This window comes from Erinaceus europaeus, unplaced genomic scaffold, assembly GCF_950295315.1.
Source record: "Erinaceus europaeus unplaced genomic scaffold, mEriEur2.1 scaffold_723, whole genome shotgun sequence".
In the NCBI taxonomy this organism is placed as follows: Eukaryota; Metazoa; Chordata; class Mammalia; order Eulipotyphla; family Erinaceidae; genus Erinaceus; species Erinaceus europaeus.
Window position 1 is genome coordinate 12,480 of NW_026647730.1, and position 27,847 is coordinate 40,326.

Consider the following 27,847-nt stretch of genomic DNA (forward strand, 5'->3'; position numbering starts at 1 on the left):
AGCAGCAACGAGCAGGTGGGAGCAGCCCAAGTGCCCAAAAGACAAAGGAGACGGCCTTTCCCACATGCCACACGCTATACACAGTGCAACACAGCTCAGCCCTAAGAAAAGATGAGGCCACGGCTGGAAATGGAAGGGATGGTCTTAAGTGAAATAAGCCAGAAGGAACCAGACATATGAGGAAAAATCTCATTCCTGTATGATCTGGGGCCAAGAGAAGCAAGTCGGCCTGAAATGGAGCTCACTTGAACAGTGCTCTGTCTGCTCTGTGATGTGCTTGGCCCCACTCTTTATATCTCTCTCCCACTCTATAAAAGACGAAGGAAGGAAGGAAGGAAGGAAGGAAGGAAGGAAGGAAGGAAGGAAGGGAGGGAGGGAGGGAGGGAGGGAGGGAACGGGAACGAAGGAGGGAAGAAAGGAAGGAGGGAAAGAAAAAGGAAGGAGGGAGGGAGGGAGGAAGGAAGGAAGGAAGGAAGGAAGGAAGGAAGGAAGGAAGGAAGGAAGGAAGGAATAAAGCAAGGGAACAGATAGAATTAAGTAAAATAAAAACTCCTGGGGTGGGGGGCAGGTTCAGGTCCTGGAGCATGATGGCAGAGGAGGACGTAGTGGGGGTTGTATTGTTATGTGGAAAACTGGGAAACATTACACATGTACAAACTATTGTATTTACTGTCGATGGTTAAACATTAATTCCCCCAATAAAGAAATTTTAAGGGAGTCGGGCAGTAGTGCAGTGGGTTAAAGCGCACATGGCGCAAAGCGCAAGAACTGGCACATGGATCCCAGTTCGAGCCCCCGGCTCCCCACCTGCAGGGGGGGTCACTTCACAGGCGGTGAAGCAGGTCTGCAGGTGTCTGTCTTTCTCTCCCCCTCTCTGTCTTCCCCTCCTCTCTCCATTTCTCTCTGTCCTATCTAACAAAGACGACATCAATAACAACAATAATAACTACAACAATAAAACAACAAGGGCAACAAAAGGGAATATAAATAAATATAATTTTTTAAATAATAATAAAATTAAATTAACAAAAAAACTCCCAGGGTACTGACCCCAAAATTGAGGTGAGCAAAGGTGGATTAAATGGGGGGGGGATGTGGGAGAGGGCCCCTGGCTGGTGGTGGGGAGAGGCCTGGCAACACACATTCTGTTGAGAGTTGGAGTTGTATCTCTTGAGACATACACAGCTTTGGAAACCAATGATAACCTCAGTGATAAGATAAAAAGAAATATTTGGGGGGGAGGAAACAAAAACCATTATTGCCTAAACCCTTAATCTGTCTTCATAGTGTCACTGATACAGGTGCTGCTGGGGACTGAACTTGGGACCTCATACTTGAGAGAGCACAATGTTTTATCCACTGGGCCACCTCCCAGGCCACTATTTATTTATTTTATTTTTATTTTTATTCAGAGCCCTGACACTACCAAGCACTATGTGTGGTTATTATTGTTCTTAAGTTTTTCTATCTCCTCAGCTGACAGAAGAAATCTGGTTTATTTCCTGTCTTCCTGGAACATTCCTAGCACAGACCTGGCCCCCGATTCAGACTTGTGAAGTAACTGAGTAGGAAGTGGGAATCAATGAATGAGAGGAGTCAGGCAGTGCCTCCAACACCGCTGAATGTGCCATGGCCCGGATGCTCACCTGACACCCGGCACAGTGTCTGACTCCACGGCTCTTGGTGTAGAAAGCTTTCTTTTTATGAGCACAAGACAATGACGTATCCTCCCCCGACTGGGTGCCGTCTCCAGAGACCCAACCGTCCCTCACACAGGGGAAAACTACAGATCAGATTACATCTTTAGAGACAAGACGGCATCTCAGCTGGCATTTCATCTGGCCAACAAATTCAGGGAAGCTTTATCAACTCCAGTGACAGACAGTGGTCATTAGTAGGGGCCAGGCGGTGGCACACCCAGTTAAGTGCACACATCACCGTGCACAGGGAGCCAGGTTCAAGCCCCCGGTCCCCACCTGGAGGGGGAAAGCTTCACAAGTGGTGAAGCAGGGCTGCAGGAGTCTCTCTGTCTCTCTCCCTCTTATCTCCTCCTCCCCTCTCAGTTCCTCAGTCTCTATCCAGTAATAACAATAATAACAACAATAACGATGATAATAAACAACAACAGACATAATGTTTTGACCCGGGAGGGAGTGCAGTGGGTAAAGTGTTGCACTCTCTGAAACATGAGGTCCCGAGTTCAATTCCCAGCACATGCCAGAGTGACACTCCTCCTTCTCTCCATTTCATAAATAAATAATAACATAAAATAAAATATGGAAACATTCCTAGCACTGAGGGGGGAAAAATACACAAAGAGAATATATTTTTCTAAAAGTGTTTTAAGCGTGTCTCAGAAGTGGAGATGAAATTGTTATTGGAGGGGCCCCAGGCCTTTAGACAAAGTAAAGCCGGGCTCAGTCCAGTTTAGTCCATTCAGTGGTCTCAAGGCCAAGAGGAAATCAAGAGCCCGAACTGGGGGTTGACTAAAAGAACAAATTGTTCCAGTGTAGTGGACTTGAAACCAAACCTTAATACGGACTTTCGACCATAAGTAAGATAAGCCAACCCAAGTTTAATTGTACTTTCTCGACACACCTGATCCAGTCTCATCAAGTCACTGACCCTATTATATACCCGAGAGCTGTGGGAGAGGCTGAAAAACTCAAAAAGCACCATAAACAACAAACTCAAGAAGCAAACAGCAGACTGAGCCTGAACTCAACTAATGCCTGATTTTTTTTCTTGCCCCCAGGGTTATCGCCAGAGCTACAAATCCGCTGCTCCTGGAGGCCATGTTCCCCTTTTGTTGCCCTTGTTGTTGTTGTTATTGTTGTCATTGCTGTTATTAGATAGTACAGAGAGAAATCGAGAGAAGAGGGGAAGACAGAGAGGAGGAGAGAAAGATAGACACCTGCAGACCTGCTTCATTGCTTGTGACCCATCTGCCATAGGTGAAGAGCCGGGGGCTCGAACCCAGATCCTGACACTGGGCCTTGTAATGTCACGTCATGTGCACTTAACCCACTGCACTACCATTAATGTTTGATTTTTTAAAAAGAATTTTTCCTCCTATTTCTTTCTTCCTTTTTTATTTGACAAGACAGAGAAACTGAGATGGAATGGGAGGAGAGAGACAGAGAGACATCTGCAACTCTGCTTCACCACTCAAGAAACTACACCCCACACAGGTGGGGATTGGGGGCTTGAACCCAGGTCTTTGCATACTGAGCACATGTGTGTTCAACCAGGTACACCACCACCTGGCCCCTGATAAATGTGATCTTTAAACTCTTTTTTTATTATCATATATATATATATATATATATATATATTTTTTTTTTTTTTTTTTTTTTTTTAACCAGAGCACTGCTCAGCTCTGGCTTATGGTGGTGCAGGAGATTGAACCTGGGACTTTGGAGCCTCAGGCATGAGAGCCTGTTTGCATAACCATTATGCTATCTACCCCTGCCGATTTTTAAACTCTTTTGCAAAGTCAGCAAAGGATGGTGAGTTTTTAACATTAGGCCAGCGATTCTTTTTCGGCTGAAGCACATTAAGCCCCTTTTGATCTAGACGCACTGAGCTAATGGAGAGGGGAGAGGGTGAGAAGGGTCTTAAGACTGGGGTCACACTGGTTTCAAACATGCGGTTCAAGTACATATTGCACTGCGGGCATCCCAAAATCCAGTCCCCACCCCCACCAGAAAATCAACCCCTTCCCCCCAACTCGCCAGCCTCTCCTCCTTCCTCCTTTCTCTGTGGTCACCACCACCGCATTTTCTCCACCAGCGCGGCTTCCCTTTGCTTCTTTATCTTCTTAGTATGGGTGAAATCACGCGGCACCTGGCTTTCCCTGTCTGCTTTATGTCACTTAGCAGAATAATCTCTAAGGCCAGCCATGTTGTCACACATGACAAAAATCCTGTTGTTTTCATAGCCATATAGTATTCTGTTGCATCTATGGACCCCTCGAATTTCTACACTAGCAAGAGACCTACCATCACGCATTAATTACCTGTGGAGAGCTGTGTGGGCAGGGGGTTCATCTCCTTATCCACCATCTTCTGGTACAAAGCCCTGAGGCTAAAAGGCTCCACTGTGAAGGGCAGGGTGCCAGTCAACATGGCGTACATGTTCACACCTCTGAGGAGACAGAGAGAGAGAGAGAGAGAGAGAGAACACAGCGTGAGGGCCGGAGAAGGAGCTCCCAACAGAGAAGAAAGCAGCTTGGTGAAGCTTCAGGTCTACTGCTTTCATGCTGGCCTCAAGCTTCCTTCCTTCAGTCGTTTTGCTAGAAGCTTCAACAGTCAAAGGGAAAATTCGGGTGGAAACACATCCTTTTAATGAAGCAATGGGGGATGAGCCCTGGCATGAAAATACGACTGAGCTGTCTTCCCCCTCACCCCACAGTTTGTTGTTTCCTTTATTGGGGGATTAATGTTTCACAGTCGACAGTAAATACAACAGTTTGTACATGCGTTATATTTCCCAGTTTTTCACGTAACAATTTAACCCCCACTAGGTCCTCCTCTGCCATCCTGTTTCAGGACCTGAACCCTCTTCCCTCCACCCCAGGGTCTTTTACTTTGGTACAATACACCAACTCCAGCCTCTGCTTTGTGGTTTCCCTTCTGATTTTGTTTTTCAGCTTCTGTCTATGAGTGAGATCATCCCATATTCATCCTTCTGTTTCTGACTTAGCTCACTTCACGTAATTCCTTCAAGCTCCATCCAAGATGAGGTGGAGAAGATAAATTCACCATTTTTAATAGCTGAGTAGTATTCCACTGTGTATATAGATCACAACTTGCTCAGCCACTCATCTGTTGTTGGACACCTGGGTTGCTTCCAAGCTCTGGCTATTACAAATTGTGCTGCTATAAACATAGGTATACACAGATCTTTTTGGATGGGTGTGTTGGGTTCCTTAGGATATATCCCCAGGAGAGGAATTGCAGGATCATAAGATAGGTCTATTTCTAGCCTTCTGAGAGCTCTCCTGACTGCTCTCCACAGAGGTTGGACCAATTGACATTCCCACCAGCAGTGCAGGAGGGTTCCTTTGTCCCCACAATCTCTCCAGCATTTGTTGCTGCTCCCTTTTCTGATGTATGACATTCTCACCCTGCAGTTTTTCATTCCTACAGACTTATTTCTGGAGAGAAGAGACACCACACCACCATGTCCACCATCTGTGGAGCCCCTCCACGTACACCCAGGTGCTGCTAGGGTTCAAACCCAGGTTCTCACGCACGTTAAGGGGTACACTCTACCAGCCCAAGAACACAATTTTGAAGACTGGGCCGATGAATTATGGGTAGGAGTGTGGGGCACACACACAATGGAGTACTGCACTACAATCAAAATAGACGGTACGTATCATTTTGGAACAAAGTGAAGGAAATTAAAGGTGCTTGTGCTAAGTGAAATGAGTAGAGGTCAAAGACAACTACGCAATGGCTTCGCTTGTGTATAGTTGAAAGGAAGGGGTGGAGGGAGGAGAGAGGGAAGAAAAAGGAGCTAGGGCTGTAGTACAGCCAGTTAAACACACATTACCATGTGCAGAGACCCAGTTTAGACACACCCCTCCCCACCTGCAGGGTGGGGCTTTACAAGCAGTGAAGCAGGTGTCTTCTGTCTCTCTCATTTTCTGCCCTCCCTCTCCACTCTCAATTTCCCTCTATCCTATCTAATAAAGAAAAAGGAAAATGAAAAAGAAAGGCGAAACAAAAATAAAATAAAATATATGGCCACCGAGAGTGGTAGGTTCATTGTACAGGCACACAACCCTGGTGGCAATTAAAAAAAAAAAAAAGGAAAAAGAGAAAGAAGGAGCAAATAATCAGATTATGTCTTGTAAGATATGAGAATTAAGGAGGTGGTTGTGGGGCAGCACAGGACTTTGCTGGGGATGAGGTGAATCGCACGCACCAGAGGTGGATGCAAACTTATTCCTGATGCCTGATAATTCTGTAAAAGAGCATTAAATCTCACACACAGTAAGTTTTAACTTAACAAAGAGAAGTTTCTGGAGTTGGGCGGTAGCACAGCAGGTTAAGCGCTTGTGGTGCAAAGCACAAGGACCGGTGGCGTAAGGATCCGGTTCGAGCCCCCGGCTCCCCACCTGCAGGGGAGTCACTTCACAGGCGGTGAAGCAGGTCTGCAGGTGTCTGTCTTTCTCTCCCCCTCTCTGTCTTCCCCGCCTCTCTCCATTTCTCTCTGTCCTATCCAACAATGACGACGACATCAATAACAACAACAACAATAACTACAACAATAATGAAAAACAACAAGGACAAAAAAAGGGAAAATAAGTAAATATATATAAAAAGAAGTGAAGTCTTGGGGTGAGGTGGTGGAGGGTTCTAGGACCTTCAGGGGGAAAACCTCACTAGCCGTGAAGCAGGGCTGAAGGTGTCTCTCTGTCTCTTTCCCTCTCTATCTCCTCCTCTCAATTTATTTCTGTCTTTATCCAATAATAAATAAATAAAAACTTTTTTTAAAAAGGCATTTTCAGAGCTAACCCACCTTCAGGAGGGGAAACAATGTCTTCTTTTTCTAGGAGGAAGTTCAGACCGAATTATGTGGAAAATACCTGGGAGGATTGTTAAGAAATGCCATTTTGTGGTTTCGTAAGTATCATTTACCAGGTAACTTGGAGGAGCGGAGACCAAAAAGCACAGGGTCTGAGCCTGTCTGAGTGGGCATGTCACAGCCTGGAACTGCTCAGCTCTTTGAAATGAAAGTCTCTGACCCCAAATGGGTGTTTTGCTTTTCCCTTTGATTTCTGTTTTGGCCTGTAACTAGAGAAATTCCTTAGGGGAAGGAGAGGCAGAAGGTGTCTTTTCCCTCTTTTATTGTTTTATGCCCTTTATTTTTATTTATTGGGGAGATTCTGCCTCAGCCCAGGGCCCCATTTCTCAGATGTGGTCAAATACTACCTGAACGAGTCAACGTGCCTCCAGCCAAAGCCAGGCTGGAGAGCAGCCATGTTGTCTGAGCGGACTTTATTTTCCTGATGTGCAAACCATATATTTGGATGAGATTTCCTGACTTGGGAGGAAAGCCCTACCTACCAAGAGGTCTCAAGTGTGCTTAAAAGCACCCAAAGGAATATGTCTTTAAAAAAACAAAACAAAACAGTCAATAGGATTTCTAGTCAAAACACATCCAGTGAGACTGACTGAAATGAAGACCCTTGGGGCCCATGTCTGAATCACAGTGGCTGCAGATCACCAGGGTCCATGGGTTAACTGAGCCCTGATTCTTGCTCCATAAACTATAGCTTCTTCTTCTAGCGTTTGCCCTTCTTCCGTAGCCAGTCAACAGCGTCAGGTTGAGCCTGATGTAAAGTTTCGAGACCTCCTTTGAATCTGGAGAGGTGGCAGTCGTTGACTATGTGGGTCATAGTCTGTCTGTAGCCGCAGGGGCAGTTCGGGTCGTCTCTGGCTCCCCAGCGATGGAACATAGCGGCCGGCCATGGCCTGTTCCATAGCGATTGAGGAGGGCCCAATCATAACATGCTAGGTCAAAGCCGGGTTGACGCTTGCAGGGGTCTGTGATGAGGTGTTTGTTCTTGACCTCAGCTGACTGCCAACTCTGTTTCCAAGAGTCTGGAACAGAGAAGTTCAGTGTAGCCATAGGGGACCAGATTGGGTGACGAGACGTCAAGCGTTGGACAGGGTGGGCGAAGATCTCCGCATATATTGGCAGGTCCGGTCGAGCGTAGACGTGGGAAATGAACTTAGATGATGCCGCATCCAGATGAATATCTGGCGGGGCGATGTTGCTAAGAACTGACAGCCATGGAACTGGGGTGGAATGGATGGTTCCAGAAATTATCCTCATGGAGGAATATAATTTGGAATCAACCAAGTGGACATAGGGGCTATGGAACCATACTGGGGCACATTATTCTGCAGTGGAATAGCATAATGCTATAGCTGGATGAGAGAGACAAATACACAAACATTCCTCCCACAAAGACTTTGCTGCTTGGCTCTGGGCTCCCAGCTGTGGTCCAGGTTCTATGGATGAACCAACCAGATTGCAGCCATCTTGGTCTTAGAGTCCACCAACTTGGATTTAGAGTCTGCCATCTTGGACTCTGAGACTGCCATCTTGGAGGTTAAGTGTCTCCTAATACTCAAGTCATCTGTCAATAGTATTTCTCAAAAAGTGGTACCAGAACACGTTCAGCAGTTCTCATTTGGACTTTCTTATGGAGCTGCACTAAATTATTTTATTATTTCATTTTTAAGATTTTATTTATTACTGAGAAATGTTGGAGAGAAAAAGCACCAGACATCACTCTGGTACATGTGTTGTTGGGGACTGAACTCACGACTTCATGTTTGAAAGTCCAATGTTTTATCTACTGTGCCATCTCCTGGACCACTACACTACAGTATTTTACAAAGCCTGCCAGGGACCACCTGGTCCGGCTGACACCCACCATTTTAAGCAAGGGCACCTACCACTGCACACAGTCTGGTTCAGCACCTGCTGTGTGACAAAATGAAGCCCCACTCCACCCCCGAGAAACACAGTTTTTTGCCCCAAATGGATCATTTAGTCATCATGGGCTAGAGAGAAAGAGGCACACAAAGTCTTGAGCTGTCAAGGGCGGTCCTGGGCTTGTAGCAGCGGACGAGGGCGTTTCTCAATGATCTCAACAGAATGATGGTTCCCAAAGTGGGGGCCTCAGAGCTACAGTAGGAAGCAGCAACTGCGGAAACTTGCCACTAATGCAGGTTCTTAGGTCCAGAACCCAGTGTTTGAGCAGACCCAGCACACCCAAGTTTGGGCGTGGCACTGAGAATGAAGGTCTATATATGTGTCTGTCTTTGTGTATGTATACACGTCTCTGAGTGTGTCTGTGTGTGGGGGGAGAGTAGGGGCGATACATCAACTCCAGCCTCTGCTTTGTGGTTTCCCTTCTGATCTTGTTTTTCAGCTTCTGTCTATTAGTGAGATCGTCCCATATTCATCCTTCTGTTTCTGACTTAGCTCACTTCACGTGATTCCTTCAAGCTCCATCCAAGATGAGGTGGAGAAGATAAATTCACCATTTTTAATAGCTGAGTAGTATTCCACTGTGTATATAGATCATAACTTGCTCAGCCACTCATCTGTTGTTGGACACCTGGGTTGGGGGGGAGAGTGGGGGCAGAGAATTGAGTCTGGCCTGATTGGCAGTGAGATTTATGGCATTTCATGGTGCTTATCTGAGCACTAGCACTTCTTTTATTCCCAGTTATATATGATCTGGTGATCAGTCACCTGCAAAGAGAAATGGAGTCTCTTTTGCCAAGAAGGTAGCCTAGCAGCTGGAGAGCATGCCGTGTGTAGGAGAGGCCCTGGGCTTGATCCCTCATACTGCATTTAAAAAAAAGTGGGGAGGGGGGGGTCGGGCAGTGGTGCACTGGTTAAGCACACATAATACGAAGTGCAATACAAAGAAGGACTTATATGAGAATCCAGGTTTGAGCCCCCAGCTCCCCACCTGCAGGGGGGTCGCTTCAGAAGTGGTGAAGCAGGTCTGCAGGTGTCTATCTTTCTCTCTCCCTCTCTGTCTCCCCTCTTTTCACTCAATTTCTCTCTGTCCTATCCAATGAAATGGAAAAAATGGCCACCAGGAGCAGTAGATTTGTAGTGCAGGCACTGAGCCTCCAGAGAGAACCCTGGAGGAAAACACACACACACACACACACCAGTGTGGGGGTGGGTGGGTGATGGAACACTCAGTTAAACAAACATAATAACCTGTTCAAGGACGTGTGTTCAAATCCCCAAGTCCCCACCTGCATGGGGGAAGTTTCACAAGTGGTGAAGTAGTGTTGCAGGTCTCTATCTCCCCATTCCTTTCAAATTCTCTCTGTCTCTACCCAAAATAAATAAAATGTAGAAAGAACATTAGAAATGGACTTACCCTATGATCCAATTCCTCTCTTGAGGATCCATCAAAAACAACACACACACACACACACACACACCTGTGTACACCTTGTTCATAGAACACTATTTGTAGTAACCCAAACACTGAGCAGATATTGTTGGTGGTGGGAGTGGTGTTCAGATTCCTATCACAAAAGGATGAGAGATTGTACCCATGTGACAACAGCTGTCTTATAAGCTATTTCCTCTCCCTCTCTCTCTCTCTCTCTCTCTCTCTGTCTTTTTTTTTTTGTCTTTTATTTATTTATTTTTATTTCTTTATTGGGGAATTCATGTTTTGCATTCAAGAGTAAATGCAATAGTTTGTACCTGCATAACATTCCCCAGTTTCCCATATAACAATACAACCCCCACTAGGTCCTCTGAATCCTTCATGGACCTGTATTCTCCCCACCCACCCACCCCAGAGTCTTTTACTTGGGTGCCATATGCCAATTCCTCTCTGCCTTTTAACCAGAGCACTGCTCAGCTCTAGTTTATGGTGGTGAAGGGGATGAACCTGGGACTTTGTAGCCTCAGGCATGAGAGTCTCTTTGCATAACCATTATGCTATCTACCCCCACCACTATTTCTCTAATCAAACAATGAGAGAGAGAGGGAAGAGGAGAGAAGAGGAGGGAGGAAGTAACTCTGCAGGCATCTGGGAGAAGAGGGGAAATGGACATCCAACACTCCAGGAAATGTACGTAGGGTAAAGTCAGGACCCAAATGACTTAGTCCCAGTGACTTGCTGTGACTTAGTCCAGCATATCTGCCAGTGTCACCTGCCAGCCCAGAGAGGAAAGACAGAGCCACGCTTCCCTGGAGAAGTCAGACAGACGCTTTAACAAGACACAAGGGACACGGTGATGCCAGAGCTGCACCAGCAGGTGGAAGGTCTGCCCACTGCTCTCACAGGGAGAACGATCTTCTTTTGCATGTGACACAGACAGACAGACAGCAGACACCAGAGCACCAGTCCAGTACATGCAGTGCTGGGGATCGAACCAGGAACCTCGGACATCTAAGTCTAACATTTTACCACCTGAGTCACCTACCTCCCCAGTAATACCGAGAGACCGTCTTTGTTTTTTTTTTTTTTTAATTTATTCCCTTTTGTTGCTCTTTTTGTTGTTGTTGTTGTTGTAGTTATTATTGTTGTCATTGTTGTTGGACAGGACAGAGAGAAATGGAGAGAGGAGAGGAAGACAGAGAGGGGGAGAGAAAGATAGACACCTGCAGACCTGCTTCACTGCCTGTGAAGCGACTCCCCTTCAGGTATGGAGCCGGGGGCTCAAACAGGGATCCTTACATTGGTCCTTGCGCTTTGCGCGACCTGCGCTTAACCCACTGCGCTACCGCCCGACTCCGAGACCTTCTTTCTGTGTGACTAAGAAACTGACCTTGAGAAGCTAGCGGACAACTCACCTGGTAGAGTGCATACCTGCCGCACACAAAGACCCAACCCAGCTTCTTCAAGTCTCTGGACACCATGGGAAAGCCCTGCACAGGAAAACTTAACAAATGGTGGATCAGTGCTATGGTATTTCTCTCTCTCTCTCTCTCTTTCTCTCTTTCTCTCTCTCTCCTCTCCTCTCCTTTCATCCTCTACCTGGAAAATAAATAAATAAATAAATAAATAAGAATCTACCTGGAGGAGCGGAACTGCAGGAGTGTTTTGTATGTGTGTGTGTGTGTGTGTGTAAGTGTATGTGTGTGTGAGTGTGTGTGAGTGTGTGTGTGAGTGTGTGTGTGAGTGTGTGTGTGAATGTGTGTATGTGAGTGTGTGTGTGTAACTGTGTGTGTGTGAATGTGTGTGTGTGAGTGTGAGTGTGTGTGTGTGAGTGTGAGTGTGTGTGAGTGTGTGTGTGAGTGTGTGTGTGAGTGTGTGAGTGTGTGTGAGTGTGTGTGTGAGTGTGTGTGAGTGTGAGTGTGTGTGTGAGTGTGTGAGTGTGTGTGTGAGTGTGTGAGTGTGTGTGTGAGTGTGTGTGTGTGAGTGTGTGTGTGTGTGAGTGTGTGTGTGAGTGTGTGTGTGTGAGTGTGAGTGTGTGTGTGAGTGTGTGTGAGTGTGTGTGTGTGTGAGTGTGTGTGAGTGTGTGTGTGTGAGTGTGTGTGAGTGTGTGTGTGTGTGAGTGTGTGTGAGTGTGTGAGTGTGTGTGTGAGTGTGTGTGTGTGAGTGTGTGTGAGTGTGTGTGTGTGTGAGTGTGTGTGAGTGTGTGAGTGTGTGTGTGAGTGTGTGTGTGAGTGTGTGTGTGTGTGTGAGTATGTGTGTGTGAGTGTGTGTGAGTGTGTGTGTGTCAGTGTGTGTGTGTGTGAGTGTGTGTGTGTGAGTGTGTGTGAGTGTGTGTGTGTGAGTGTGTGTGAGTGTGTGTGTGTGAGTGTGTGTGAGTGTGTGAGTGTGTGTGTGTGTGTGTGAGTGTGTGTGTGTGTGTGAGTGTGTGTGAGTGTGAGTGTGTGTGTGTGTGTGTGAGTGTGTGTGTGTGTGTGAGTGTGTGTGAGTGTGTGTGTGTGTGAGTGTGTGTGTGTGAGTGTGTGTGTGTGAGTGTGTGTGTGTGTGTGTGTGAGAGAGAGAGAGAGAGACAGAGAGACAGAGAGATGGAGAAAGGATAGGAAGGGAGGGAGGGAGGAGGAGGAGGGAAGAAAGGAGAATGTAACTGGGTAAGTTAAAAGAAGTCTCTACCTAGAAGTAATATCCTTCCATCTTTCAATATAACTTTTCAGGTAAAGTCTCAAAAGCAGCTTCATGAGGCCCCCACTGAACACTCCGTGTTCTCAAAGAACGGATCTTATTTTTTTCAGAGTCCAAGGCTTTTTCCCTTGTTCCTCTCTCCTCTTTGTATTCTAAGGGTGCATGCTAGCTACAAAAAGAAAAAAGGAAAAGAAGTCTTGGGTTGTATAACCAAAGAATCTCAGCAGTGAGAGAAAGAGAGAGCATGAGAGAGAATCTCTTAAAAGCCAAAAGCCCCAATCAAAAGCTGTTCTGAGGGAGAATTTTATGACAATACAGACCCACATTAACACAGAGAAGATCTCAAATAAACTTAACATCATAACTGAACCAACTAGAAAAAGAGCAGCAAAGACCCAAAAATCAACAGAAGGAAAGAGTCAAAACCATAGCAGAAATTAATGAAATAGAAACAAAAAGGTGATTCAGAATAATAATGAGACCCAGAGAGAAAAGAGGGGGAAAAAATGATATTCGGAAGTAGTAACAGATGTAAGTGTGACTTAGAATGGAAGAGAAAACAGGATCATAAAAAAGGAGGCCCCCCAAAAAAATATGTATATATAGTTATAGAAATAATAGTTAACACATATCTGTGACCTTGGGAGAACTACTGCAATTTCCCATGGAGAGAATGTAGACATAGAACTCAGGAGGTGAGAATGGTGTGGAATTGTACCACGGTTACCTTGTAATTTTGTAAACCAATGTTTAAAAAAAAAATGAATGAAACCAAGAGCTGGTTATTTGAAAAAGATAAATAAAATAGATAAACCACTGGCTAGATGCACAAAAAGGAAAGCAGAGAAAGCTATGATAAAAACAATTAGGAACAAGAGAGATGAAATAACCGAGATGGGGAGATATAAGACTTTCAGAAAAGAACACCTATTCTCCTCAAACTCCTCCAGAAAATCGAAGAAGGGAAAACACTACCAAACATGTTAATCGTGGCTAACATCACTGTGACCTCCAATGCAGGAAGAGGCTCTACCAGGAAAGCAAACTATATATCTACATCCTTGATGAACACTGATGGAAAGATCCCGAACACGGGAATTGGGCTGTAGTGCAGTGGGTTAAGCGCAGGTAGCGCAAAACGCAAGGATCAGCATGAGGATCCCAGTTCAAGCCCCGGGTTCCCCAACTGCAGGAGAGTCGTTTCACAGGTGGTGAAGCAGGTGTGCGGGTGTCTGTCTTTCTCTCCCCCTGTCTTCCCCATCTCTTTCCATTTCTCTCTGTCCTATCCAACAATGACGACATCAACAACAATAATAACTACAACAACAATAAAAACAAGGGCAACAAAAAGGAAATAAATATTTTTTTTAAAAAATCCCGAACACGATCTTGGCAAAACAAACCCAATAACATATCAAGAGAATAACTCACTAAGACCAGGTGGGATTCACCCCTGGGAAGCAAGGATGGTTCAATATTTGCAAATGAATCAATGCAATCTACCAAATCCACAAAAAGAAAGAAAAAGCAAAATGGTTATATCAATTGATATAGAAAAGGCATTTGACAAGATCCAATGTCCATTTATAATAAAGACCCTCCAGAAATTGGCAATAGATCATAAAGCTCATATATAATAAACTCAAGCTAATATCCTCTTCATGGGGGAAAAAATGAAAGTTTTCCCTCTAATATCTGGAATTAGACAAGGATATACATTATCCCATCATTATTCAACATAGTCTTAGAGGCCCTTGCCATTGTAATCAGACAAGAGAGAGCAAAGGTATACATATTGGAGAGGGGGAAAAAACCAAGCTCTCACTATTCACTGATGACATGATACTAACTACACTCAGAGAATCCCAAAGATTCTAGAAAAAAAAAATTACTGGAAATATTTAACAATTCAGTAAAATAGCAGGAAACAAAATTAACATCCACAACTCTGTAGCATTTCTGTATCCAACTGACGAGTTAGAGGTAAGGGAATTGAAGAGTTTAATCCCATTTACAACCAAGCCCTCAAAATAAAATACATTGGACTGAATCTCAGAAAGGAAGTGAAAAATCTTTCCAGGGTATAATATAGGATATTGTTTAAAACAAAAAATAGGAAAGAAAGAAGAAAAAGAAAAAAATGGAAGAACATTTCTTGTTCCTGGATGGAAAGAATAAACATCATTAAAATGGCCATTCTACCAAAAGCAACCTATAGTTTCAATGCAATCCCTGTGACATTCTTCAAGGACTGAAAATTTTATCCAAAATTTTTTATGGAACCACAAAAAAAAAAAAAAAAAAAAGCCAAAACACTTCTAAGAAAAAAAGGGAGGGATGGAAGTATCATGCTCCACAGTTTCAGATTATACTACAAAACAATAGTAATCAAAACAACATGGTATTGGAATAAAAATGGAAACTTAGGGAGTTGGGCGGTAGCACAGTGGGTTAAGCGAATGTGGCGTAAAGTGCAAGAACCGGTCTAAGGATCCAGGTTCGAGCCCCCAGCTCCCCACCTGCAGGGGAGTCCCTTCACAGGCGGTGAAGCAGGTCTGCAGGTGTTTCTCTTTCTCTCCCCCTCTCTGTCTTCCACTCCTCTCTCCATTTCTCTCTGTCCTATCCAATAACGACGATATGGTAACCATAGCAACAATAAAAAAACAAGGGCAACAAAGGGAAAATAAATAAATATATATACATGAAACTTAAAAAAAATGGAAACTTAGATAAATGGAGCAGAAGTGAGGGCCCAGAAATGAGCCTACACATATCAAACCACCTAATATATGACAAAGGGGGTCAAAACCATCCAATGAGGTAAAGAAGGTCTCTTCAGGGGGTCGGGTGGTAGCACAGCAGGCTAAGCGCACATGGCGCAAAGTGCAAAGACCAGCTGTAAGGATCCCGGTTCGAGCCCCCAGCTTCCTACCTCCCCCTCTTTCCCCTCTGTGTTACCCTCCTCTCTCTATTTCTCTCTGTCCTATCCAACAACAATGACTTCAACAGCAACAATAGTAACAACTACAACAAAATTTAAAAAGAAGGTGTCTTCAACAGATGGTGCTGAGAAAATTGGTCAACCACCAGTGGAAAAGTTAAGCTAGGGCAGGGGCAGATAGCATAATGGTTATGCAAAGAGACTCTCATGCCTGAGGCTCCAAAGTCCCAGGTTCAATCTCCCCTGAACCACTATAAATCAGAGCTGAGCAGTGCTCTAGTAAGAAAAAAAGAAAAAGGAAAAAGGAAACTAGACCACCACCTCGCACTAAATACCAAAGTCAAATCAAAATGGATCAAAACCCCTTGGATATGAGACCAGAAGTTCTAAAATTTATAGGAGAAAACATAGGTGGAACACTGCAGGAGCTTGACTGACAAAGATTTATCTGGAGACTCAACCTCATAGGCATGGGAGAGGAAAACAAGAGTAAATAAGTGGAAGTACGTCAAACTGAAAAGGTTCTACACATCAAAAGCAAACTACAAGAGAAAAAATCAGGCAAGCCAGTATACTGGGGAAGATATTTGCTCATTATACCCTGAAAAAGCAATTAAGATCAAACATCTCTAACAACTGGTATAGCTCAATAACAAAAAAGTAACACAATTAAAAAAGCAGACTGAAGAACTAGACCATTTCCTGAAGAAGAGATACACATGGCTCACAGATGTGTGAAGAAACGCTCCACTTCACTTCTCATTAAAGAAACGCAGATTGAAACCACACTGAAATTCCACCTCACGCCTGTGAGAATGGCGTCCATCAACAACACAGGAAATGACAGGTGTTCATGAAGTTGTGGGGAAAAAAAGAGCTCTGCTCCGCTGCAGGTGGGAATGCAAACTAGTGCAGACCCATTGGAACAGTCTATGGGTCCTTGAGCAAAAAAAAAAAAAAAATGTAACTACCTGCCTATATTTCCCCCAGTCCTGGAACCTTAGGGGGGGGCGCACTTTCCTGCATGCTTCTCTTAATTCATACCAAAAATATTGTATCCGCTGATCCCAACCTAATCAATGCAACGAGTACCGCCTGAGCATGCTTCACTTCAGGCTGTGTCCAGAGACTTCATGTGTGGAATGTCAACTCTTCAGCTTCATTACTCAGGTGAGACCTTTCCTTTCATAGTATACTCTAATTCCATTCCAGGTGGTTCACTTCCTAACAAAGTCCCAAAACCTAGATACAGACCAGGTTCCCTGAGATAGAGCATATGTTCACACGTGTCCATAAACCAGGGAAATACATATACCTGAAAGCAGTACAGAAGAGTCTGCAGTGAGTACCCCCCCCAACACTTCTTCTGCACTATTCCACTCTTTAAGTCCATGATTGCTCAACAATTTGTCTGGTTTTATAGGTTAACTCTCTTTTCAGCCACCAGGTTCCAGATGCCAGCATGATACCGACCAGACTTTCCTGGACAGACGACCCCACCAATGTATCCTGGAGCTCCGCTTCCCCAGAGACCCACCCTACTAGGGAAAGAGAGAGACAGACTTGGGAGTATGGACCGACCAGTCAACGCCCATGTTCAGTGGGGAAGCAATTACAGAAGCCAGACCTTCTACCTTCTGCAACCCACAATGACCTTGGGTCTATACTCCCAGAGGGATATAGAGTGGGAAAGCTATCAGGGGATGGGATGGGATATAGAGATCTGGTGGTGAGAATTGTGTGGAGTTGTACCCCTCCTATCCTACGGTTCTGTTAATGTCTCCCTTTATAAATAAATAAGTAAATAAATAAATAAATAAAATAACATTAAAAAATGTAACTAACTGATAATCTAGAAGTTATCTAGATGATCACTTCTAGGCATTGGATACTGAAACACTAATTCAAAGGAACATATGCACCCCTATATTCATAGCTACATTATTTGCAATAGCCAAAGAGTAGAAGCAACCTAAATGCCCATCGACAGATGACTAGATAAAAAAGCTGCGACATATACACCACACAGAATACTACTCTGCAATCAAAAAAGATGATAGTGTGTCCTTTGGGACAAAATAGATGGACTTGGAGGTGATTATGCTTAGCAAAAGTAAGTAAAGAGATGCAAAAGACGACTACCAGATGAGATGGGTTCACTCATGTGTGGACTCTAGAGAAGTGATACACATGAACCTGAAAAACACAAAAACAATAGCCAGAGGCAAACAGTCCCTAAGACTTTGTGAGGACTCTTTGGTGGTTATCTTTAGGATGTGGAAGGGTAGGGATACAGAACTCTGGTGGTGGGTGTGATATGGAACTAATCCCTGTAATCTTATAATCTTGTAACCCACTATTAATCACATGCATTAAAAAATAGTAACAACAAAACTAACACCATATATATATATATCAAGAGCCTTGAAAAACTCCATAGCTCTTGTTCTAACACTACTTCCTAACGTCCTTTATTGGAGGAGGAGAATCTGCATGAAGAGAAAAAGCTGTCTGCCTTTCTGTTTGATTGCTGGCAGGGGTTGATGGTATTGGGCAGACCTTTAATAAAACAGAACCTGAGCAGTGGAAAAAATTCTTTCAGCCTTTATTTATAGGGGCTGGAAACATAATGGCTCTCCTTGGCCAACTGGTCTACCCAGGAGGACAACACTGGGTAGAGATTTTTTTTTTTCACCCCACATTCATGGTCTGGGCATGTTGTACATGACTTCTGCTAAGAATAAGGTCATTACACATTTTGTCCACTGCAGGCACCCCTAGAAGAGCAAAGAGAAGCTTTCAAACCAGGGAGACATCTCAGTACTAGAGCACAGGACTTGCATGCCTGAAGCCCCAGGTTTAATCCTTGTCACCACCTTATATGAGAACTGAGCAGTACTCTGGTCTCTCTCATAAAGACAGAAAATAGACAAGCATATAACAAAGAACAGATTTGGTTGAAAAACTGTCACATTCTCAAGTCTTTTTGGAAATACACTCTCAAGTTCTACCTTCCTTGCTTTCATCAAAGTTCTCAAAAGAAACTGTGATACTGCAAAACAAATCTTAATTTTTATTCATTTCAAAAGTACACCTTTTTTAATTAGCATGTACATCACTTTAAAGAAAAGTCCATTTGCACACTTAGTTGAGCTCACATGTTACAATGCACAAGGACCTGGGTTCAAGACCCCAGTCCCCACCTGTAGGAGGAAAGCTTCAAGAGTGATGAAGCAGTGCTGCAGTTACCTCTGCCTCCCTTTCTGTATCCGCCTTCCTCTTGATTCCTGGCTATCTCTATCAAATAAGTAAAGATCATCCTCTTGATTCTTGGCTATCTCTATGAAATAAATATCATGAAATGTTATTTAATTTAAAAAGAGGTTCACTGCATGAGAGTGAACAACTGTGCTCTTGTCTGAAGCCTCAATTTCATTAGAAATGGATCTAATAAACAGAATTATCTCATTCACCTGGATTAAAGAAAAGAACTGACTGCTTTTAAAGATATTGATAAATGGCCTAAATTTGAAAAATCACCACCATTGAAAGTATGGAAAATTCCCAAGATGGTATTGCCATTTCTGTTCATATTTTATTTATTTAATTTAATTTATTTATTCATTTAGCTAGTTAGTTAGTTTAGAGACAGAGAGAAATTGAGAGGGGAGGAGAAGATAGAGGGTGACAGAGAGACACCTGCAGCACTGCTTCAACACTTATGAAACTTGCCCCTGCAGGTAAGCATCAAGATGGGTTCCTTGTGCATTTTAATGTGTGCCCTCAACCAGGTGTGCCACTGCCTGGCCTCTCTGTTCTAAGATTTATTTATGAGCAAGAAAGAGAGCTTGACCTCACCAAACTCAACACATTACCCTTGCAAGTCTCCCTGCTGTGCAAATTCCTGGGCCATTCATAGTTAACAACTATTTTAGAGAAGGAGGATCTTGAGGGTCATACTTGTGAGGAAGAGCTTTCTTTCCACCAAGGTTTTCTTGAAGCTGCCCTTCTCCCTAAATCAGTGTCCACAGTCTTGAGAGAAAAGACATAAGGCTAGAACCTTCAAAGAGGGGAAGAATGCTTTCTGTTGGAAGCCAACTCTTCCTTCTGAGGTGGTTCCCAAGTAATGACGAGGAGTATCTTCTAACCAAGCACAATGTATGGCCCAGGGAGAAAACTGGTCCCAGAATCCCTCTCCCTGTGTAACATCCCATTACATTAAATTATCTTTGGGCTTTCCGGGAACAATTCTGTCAGCAGTCATGAGCACAGAACAGAACCCTAACCACAGTCTGAGACACAGCATTCCGGCCGTGGGAAAGTCCCCCCTCACAGCAGGTGGCTGGGCACTTCGTGTTTTTTGCAGTCTAGAGACAGAAATCCGATTCTTCACACAGCCCATGTTTACTGAAGCTGTTCCTGTGCTAGGGAAAGACCCCCTCTTCCTCTCCACCTGGATAGCCCGAGTCCCTCAGCAGCCACCAAAACTCTGCTCCAGAGCCTTCTTGTCTGTGTAGATGTGGCTTCACTGCCATGTATCTTTTTAAAAAGGTTTATTTATGAGAGAGGAAGAAGCAGAGCATTCCTCTGGCATACGAGGAGTTTATACTCAGGATCTCGTGCATCCTTCTTCACACCAATACTCTTCCTCCTCTAAATCCCTTGTGACAGGACAGGAATCCTGTCCCCTTTCCTGTCACCACAGCCTCCACGTCACATCTGAATCTCTCAGTCTTCTCGCCTTCCCCTCCTCCACAGCCTCGCTCTTTCCTGCAACATGACATGCACCTTCTAGAACCTTCCAGCTAACACCAGTGCATTTCTAAAGGGCTCGGGAGAGTAAGCAGTTGTAGGCTTCAGCAGTCAAATGCCTGCATCCAGGAAATATCTGGGGAGGGCGGGCATCAGGGATTCCAGAGGATCCTTGAAATCTGAGGCAGAAGGGGGAACTGGAGAAGAGATTTCTTCACACTCAGATCTCTCAACTGCCTAGGCTGTTTGAGGCCTCCCCGGCAGTGAAGAAAAGTCAGCCACTGGGGCCAGGGAGATAGTTCCACAGGTAGAGTGTGGGCCCTACTGTGTGTGAGTGCCCACCCTGAGTGAATTACCCGATGAGCTATCTCCCCAGCCCTCGCTGTACTTGGAAATAGAGATGAAATGGACAGATAAGGCCAGGGCCCAGGAGATAAGCACAGTGATGATGCAAAAGACTCTCATGCCTGATCCTTCGAGGTTCCAGGTTCAGTCCCCAGCACCACCATAAGCAAAACTGATCAGGGCTCTGGTTATATTGGAAGAAAAAAAAAAAAGGCAAAGACATGGCTTGTGGTCTCTGCTGTCACATGATATCCTTTCCAACTGAACAGACTGATCCTAAAACCAGTGACTCAGAGGGGGGATGGAGGGAGAAGTGGGCAGAAGCAAGTTCTCCAAGGAAAAGGGCTGGAACACAGAGAGTTTACTGGGATGCAGACAGAATATTCTAGAATGTTCTTTTTATTTGTTTTGTTTTGCTTCCAGGGTTATCACTGGGGCTCGGTGCCTGCATTCCAGATCCTCTGCTCCTGGAGGCCATTGTTCCCATTTTGTTGCCCATGTTGTTGCCCTTGTTGTTGTTGTTATTGTTATTACTGCTATTGTTGCTGTTGGATAGGACAGAGAAAAAGCAAGAGAGGAGGGAAAGACAGAGTGGGGGAGAGACAGACAGACACCTGCAGACCGGCTTCACTGCTTGTGAAGTGACCCCCCTGCAGGTGGGGAGCCAGGGGCTCGAACCAAGATTCTTACACCAGTCTTGAGCTTTGCTCTACGTGCACTTAACCCATTGTGCTACTGCCTGTCCTCCCCCCCCCCTTTTTAATGCAGCATCGGGGGATGAATCTGGGGGCTCAAACATGTGATATCACTCCTGCACAGGGTCCCTGGACCATTTTGAGAGAGAGGGAAGGAGAGACACCACAGCACCACTCCACCATCCAGGAGTATCCCCAGTGCCATCTGTGACACCCCTCTGTGGAGCCAGAGCTCATGCACAGCTAAGCACGCACTCTGCCACAGGACCTCGGTCCCCGTCCCCTTGGCTTTATCTTTTTTTTCTCTATCCCTGTCAGGCATTAAGCCAGTCCCTCCCCCTCATCCTGCATTGCTGATACTACGGCCTATTTACATAATCATTGTTTGCCTGAAAGATCCCCACCCATCCCATTGATCTATCTTCTTTCTACCTCGAGACCCACCCTGCCTGCAGGGTCACATTAATCCCACCGGTTAAAACCCTCGCAACAGTTGCTAAGGAAGCTTCTACCTTCCCAGCCCGCTTTTGCCTTTCTCCACCCCCTTTCCTAGCCACTTCCGTTTCTGACTTACCACTTCCGGTTTTATCCTATAAAAGCACTGGCTCTCTGATCAATAGACCTTTTGCATTACCACGCTGCCACGAGTTCCTGCGTCATCTGCCTCCCATGTCACTGAGTAGCAGCCCAGGCTGGCTCCGGTCGAGTTCTCTCCAACCCAGAGAGCACGTACCTGGGGAGGAGGCACCCCCATGCTAGCCTGGCATATCACAGGGGCTTCACCACACTGGACCAACACCTTCCAGATAAAGAGACAGAAACATTCCACAGCGGGGTGGGGCAGTAGTGCACCTGGTTGAGTGCTCATGGTACCATGTACAAAGACCCGTGTTCAAGCCCCTGGCCCCACCTGCAGCTTCACGAATGGGAAAACAATGCTGCCATGTGTGTCTCTCTCCTACTCTATCTCCTCTCTCTTCCCTCTTCCCCTCTTGACTTCAGTCTCTATGCCATAAATAAATAAACACTTCAGAGAGACCAGAAGGAGCAGAGGTGAAGGAGCCCCCCCCCCCCCGTTATCCACCCTGGTGCCCCTAACAGCACGTGCCACCACCCACCAGGCAGACAAATGTCACTTCACCACAGACGGGTGGACAGACAGAGCTTTCACTGGGAGAGAGCCCTCCACTTCACAGCGAGGCTCAAGGACTCACATGGACCAGACATCGATCTTGGGGCCATATTTCTTCCTGGCCAGCAGCTCGGGCGCAGCATAAGCAGGGCTGCCACACTGTGTGCTGAACGGGTCCGTGTGGCCCAGGATTCCAGCGCAGTTGCTCAAACCAAAATCTGCAAAGAAGGCAGAGCCAATGGGGGCTGTGGTTAGGGAACACCATGGCTGATTCACATTCCCACTGAACTTCGAAACCACATTAAAGTTGCGGTAAGTGTATACAGTGGAATACTACACAGCTGTGAAAATGATGAGGTAATCTTCTTTTCTACATCTCAGTCAGAACTTGAAGGCATGTCGTTCAGTGAGATAATCCAGAAAAAGAAGGACAAATATTGGATGATCTTACTCATAGGCAGAACTTAAAAAAACAAAGAGGGACCAGGCAGTGGTTAACCAGGCACACCTGGTTAAGCGCACACATTATAGTATACAAGAACCCAGGTTCAATCCCTGGTCCCCACCTTCAGGGAAGAAGCTTCACAAGTGCTGAGTCAGGTCTGCCTCTTTCCCTCTAAAATTCCTCCTCCTCTTTCAATTTCTGTCTCTAACCAATAATAAATATAAATATATTAAGAAAGCAAAAACTCAAAGTAAAACTTGGACTGGGTAGAGTGTACTGCACTATAGCAAAGGACAGTGGGATAAGAGGGGAAGGGATGGACTTTGGGAAAGGGAAGGGACACTGGGGGTCTTAAAGGAAACACAAAAGGCAGAGAGCTGAGCTGGGTCAGAGTGTGTGCGTGCGTGCGTGCGTGTGTGTGCGTGCGTGCGTGTGTGTGTGTAAACACTGAGCGGGCCACCCACATCAGATAGCTTGCCCTGAATGGTGCTGATCTGGGAATTAAGATCCTAGATCCCTCTTTGAAGTTGAATGTAAATATTATGGTTCTCAAGCCTAAGACAGAAGACTCCCAGGCCCACTGGGCTCATGGAAACACAGCCCTGGCCAGAGACTGGCTCCGGAGCTCTCTAGAACCCAACACCTATCTCTGAGGGCAGGATTTCCACCAAATTTAAAGCGGCTGTCTTTCTCCTCAAGGAAACCTTTTCCCTCCTGGAAAGCACCTGGTGGTTGGGATCAGGAGAGAGGCAGGAAGGACTTGGGAACAGGTGAGAAAGGTGGGGCAGGGGTGGGGCAGGGGGGAGCTAAGGTCTCCAGCAATGTGAGCTGTGTGATGAAGAGCTCTTCCGAGTATTAGAACCCCAAAGAGCTGAGGAGATAGCTCAGCATGTTAGAGTTCTGACTTTGCATGCCTGAGGCTCCAGGTTCCCTTCCACAGAGGTGCCACATGCCAGAGCTAGGTGATGCTCTTCTCTCTTTCTATCACTCTCAGAAAAATGAATAGGACCAGGGGCCTGTGAAATACAGTGAGCTACTTTGCCATGTGTTTAGCCCAGGTCTGAGTCTGGCCTCCACTGCACTGAAGGCATCTGTGGTGCTGTGGCCTCTTTCACACTCTTTCTATCAGCAGATAGATAGATAGATAGATAGATAGATAGATAGATAGATAGATAGATAGATAGTGGGGCTAGGTGGTGGTGCACCTGGTTGAGCACTCATGTTAAATGTGCAAGGATCCTGGTTCAAGCCCCTGGTTCCCACCTACAGGAGGAAAGCTTTGTGAGTGCTGAAGCAATGCTGCAGGTGACTCTCTCCCTCTCTGTCACCCCCCTTCCCTTTCTATTTCTGCCTGCCTGTATCCACCCCCTCCTCCAAGCAAACTTGGAAACAAGAATTCTTGCCTGTCTTCAGCACATTTTCAAGATAAACTAACAGAAGACTTGGGAAGTGGTGAAGATATTTTAAAAAGCTGCACCGTAAGTGACTTGTGTGGACCTAGCCAAAAAGATTTGTTTAAAATATACTGCAGAGAAATAATCAGCATGTTTCGCATTCGAGACGATAATCATTAAAATTTTACACATCTGTCTATAATTAGAATTGTGAAGTGACAGAGAGAGAGAGAGAGAGGGCGAGCACTGTTGTTCTCTTCCTCCAAGTTTGTCATCCGGGTCTGCTTCAATTAGATTTGAGGCAATTATCACTCAATTTCCTGAAAGTTGCCAAATGAACCTCAAAAAATGCCCGAATGAAGGCTGCCGGGGACAAATGGACGCGCCAAACTGTTTCCTAAATTGTGGCTCATCCCTTTAAAACGATCCTGTTTCCAACTCTGACACCATCTCCCCAAACAATAACCTGGATCCGCCTGCATATTAGATGTCAGGCACAAGAAAAACTAGTAAAGTCATGGGCCCCTTAGAATATACTTAAAATAGACCTACGAGCTTTCTCCAAAACAGAGACCCCAAATCCTCATCTGCAATATTTGCGGCTCTAAGTTCTAGATTAGTCAACAGTTTGTTCTGCATTGTATCTTAACTCTTTTTCAGCCACCAGGTTCCAGATGCTACCATGATACCAACCTGACTTCCCTGGGCAGAGGACCCCACCAATGTGTCCTGGAGCCCCACCTCCCCAGAGCCCTGCACCACTAGGGAAAGAGAGAGACAGGCTGGGAGTATGGATCGACCTGCCAATGCCCATGTTCAGCAAAGAAGCAATTACAGAAGCCAGATCTTCTACCTTCTGCACCCCACAATGATCCTGGGCCCAAACTCCCAAAGAAATAAAGAATAGGAAAGCTATCAAGGGAGGGGATTGGATATGGAGCTCTGGGGGTAGGCATTGTGTGGAAATGTACCCCCTCTTATCCTATGATCTTGTCAATATTTCCATTTTATAAACAAAAATAAAATAAAAACCTATCCTGATAGAACATAAGATTCTCCCTTTCCCCAGCCCCCCCTTTTTCCCCCCAAAGAGGGTAAAAATCCTGCTTGAATCAAATCTTGTTTCAACTTAACTCTGACTCTTTGGCAAGACCCTTTCTATGGCGTAAGTGAATTTATTTAAAGCAAGTCGTTTCAAAGAAAGGGAAACTATGACGAGAGCACAGTAATAGCCATCATCAAGCTTGGGAAGAAAAACAAACCAGGTAATTCCTTTGAAGGAAAGGCTCAAAGGACTCTCACTTGGGTGCAGGAGACTTTGGATCCAAATTACCCAACCAACCCCAGGGCAAGAAAACCCACAAACCACTGAGCCTTCCTTCTTTGCAGCACCTCTTTACCCTCTCTGACCTGGTCTGGAAGAAAGCAATTAGATGAGAATCTTGTGTAATCTCCAGTTGCCCTTGGTGGTGGTGGTGGTGGTGGTGGTGGGGTAATGCTTCTTTCCCCTATGGGAGTGGCGGTGGGGGGTGGTTTCAACCAGTCAGGAAGGAGTCATGGGGATCTTGCAGAAAGTCCTAGCAAGGTGAAATACAATCGCTGGTCTACTCCCTACTCCCCACCCCAGCAGTTTGGGGAGATCTGATGTTCTGACGCAGGCTCTTTTGTCTTCAAGAGCTAAGATGCCCAATGGATGCCAACCCAGCAGTGGCCAAACTGAAAGGTGATGAACAAAATGGCCTCTCAAACTCAAAGAGCAGCCTCCCTCCCTTCCATTCACCTCCAGGGCAACCTCAGGGCCCATTTATGTGTACCACCTTTTCACCTTGTTTTTCTGGGTTTCTCTAAATGCTTTCATGACACAGCTAACCTGACAGCTTTTAAAAGTACTTGCTATTTACGGAGACAGTTCTTCTAGAATCTTCTGAGAAAACTCTTCTCTACTTTTATTTTGCACTTTAATTTTTAATTTTGCACTATCACATATATACACGATTTTATGTATAGGGTATAATTATATATTATATAAAACTATTTTGCATAACATTATTTCATATATAATCTAGTCATAAAATACTGTGTAAAATCAGTATATGTGTGGTCTGGGAGGTGGCGCAGTGGATAAAGCATCATACTCTCAAGCATGAGGTCCAGAGTTCAGTCCCCGGCAACACATGTACCAGAGTGATGTCTGGCTCTTCCTCTCTCCTCCTATGTTTCTCATTAATAAATAAAATCTTTTTAAAAAATCAGTATGTGTATAAAATCATGCATACTATGTAGCACATAAAATTTTACATATCTATAAAATTTATATATGGGGTAGGGATAGAGAGTATAAAGGTTATGCAAAGAGACTCTCGTGCCTGAGGCTCCGAAGTCCCAGGTTCAATCCCTCACACCACTCTAAGCCACAGCTGAGCAATGCTCTGGTGAAAAAATAATAATAATAATAAAAATAAAATTTACATATGTATGTTGTGCACATGAAATAAAGTTTACAAAAATTTATCTCTTTAAAACTATATTAATATTTATTTATTTTTAGAGAAAGCAATCATTTAAAAATTTTATTATCTTTATTTATCTATTGGGTAGAAACAACCAGAAATCAATAGGAAAGGGAGTGGTAGAGAGGGAGAGAAATAGAGAGACACCTGCAGCCTTACTTCACCACTTGCAAAGCTTTCCCCCTGCAGCCAGCACCAAGGGTTTGAACCTGAGTTCTTGCACACTGTAGCATGTGCACTCAGCTAGGTGTGCCAACACTCGGCCCCATTTTATTTAATTATATGATTTTATTTCTTTGATCTTGCCCTTGGCACAGACCCTGGGAGCGAACCCAGGGCCTCACGTGGGTATCAAACCTCTGAGTGTTCTTTGTTTTGGGGGGAAGAGGGAGTGTTGAAGGGGGAATGACATCATGTCTGCTTCACCATGGGGTGTTCCACAAAGAATCAGGGAGACTGTGGTCAGGCATCACATACTTCATTTAGGAAAAATGAAAACACATGTACAGATGTGCACGGGTCATTCAGGGACAACTGCCACGCGCTGGCTCTGTTATCCTGTTATCCTACCTGGAATGAGCTTCTCTTAGTGCTCAGTGACCTGCCTCCTCTATTGGTCCTGTCCTCCAGGAGAGACTTTCTAAGGCCCCGTCTTCCTCTTCCTTTCTAAGCCATGCCTACATGTATTACCACTTCCTCAGGTGTCCTTTCCTCTTTCCCCTTAGTAACAGAGCCAAAGGGCCCTGGTCACACTGGTCACAAAAGTTCCAAGTCTCAAGTAGTCCCAGAGGAAGTGGGGTTCAGGGCCTAATCTCCCCCTAACAGGGAGAGAGAGGAAAGACACCCCACAATGCTCCTCCACCCATGGTGCTTTGCTCCTCTGTTGTGCTGGCGCTCGAACCCGCAGTCTCACACACACAGCCCAGGCCTGTGGTCTACCAGGTGAGCACCCCCTACCCCAGCAAAGTTGTAACTAATTAAAAAAAAAAAAAAAAACCCTGTTTC

The 27,847-nt window shown here is 45.1% G+C and overlaps 1 protein-coding gene across 1 annotated transcript in view; it reads right to left on the reverse strand.

Moving 5' to 3' along the window:
* LOC103110565 (hormonally up-regulated neu tumor-associated kinase) overlaps nt 1–27,847 on the reverse strand; it is a gene marked incomplete at its 5' end in the record, with an annotated part of 45,701 nt that overhangs the window by 10,686 nt on the left and 7,168 nt on the right. The window contains 2 exons of the mRNA XM_060184305.1: nt 4,019–4,146; nt 22,576–22,711. Of these exons, the coding sequence (XP_060040288.1) occupies nt 4,019–4,146; nt 22,576–22,711 (264 nt within the window). The remainder of the gene's footprint in view (nt 1–4,018; nt 4,147–22,575; nt 22,712–27,847) is intronic.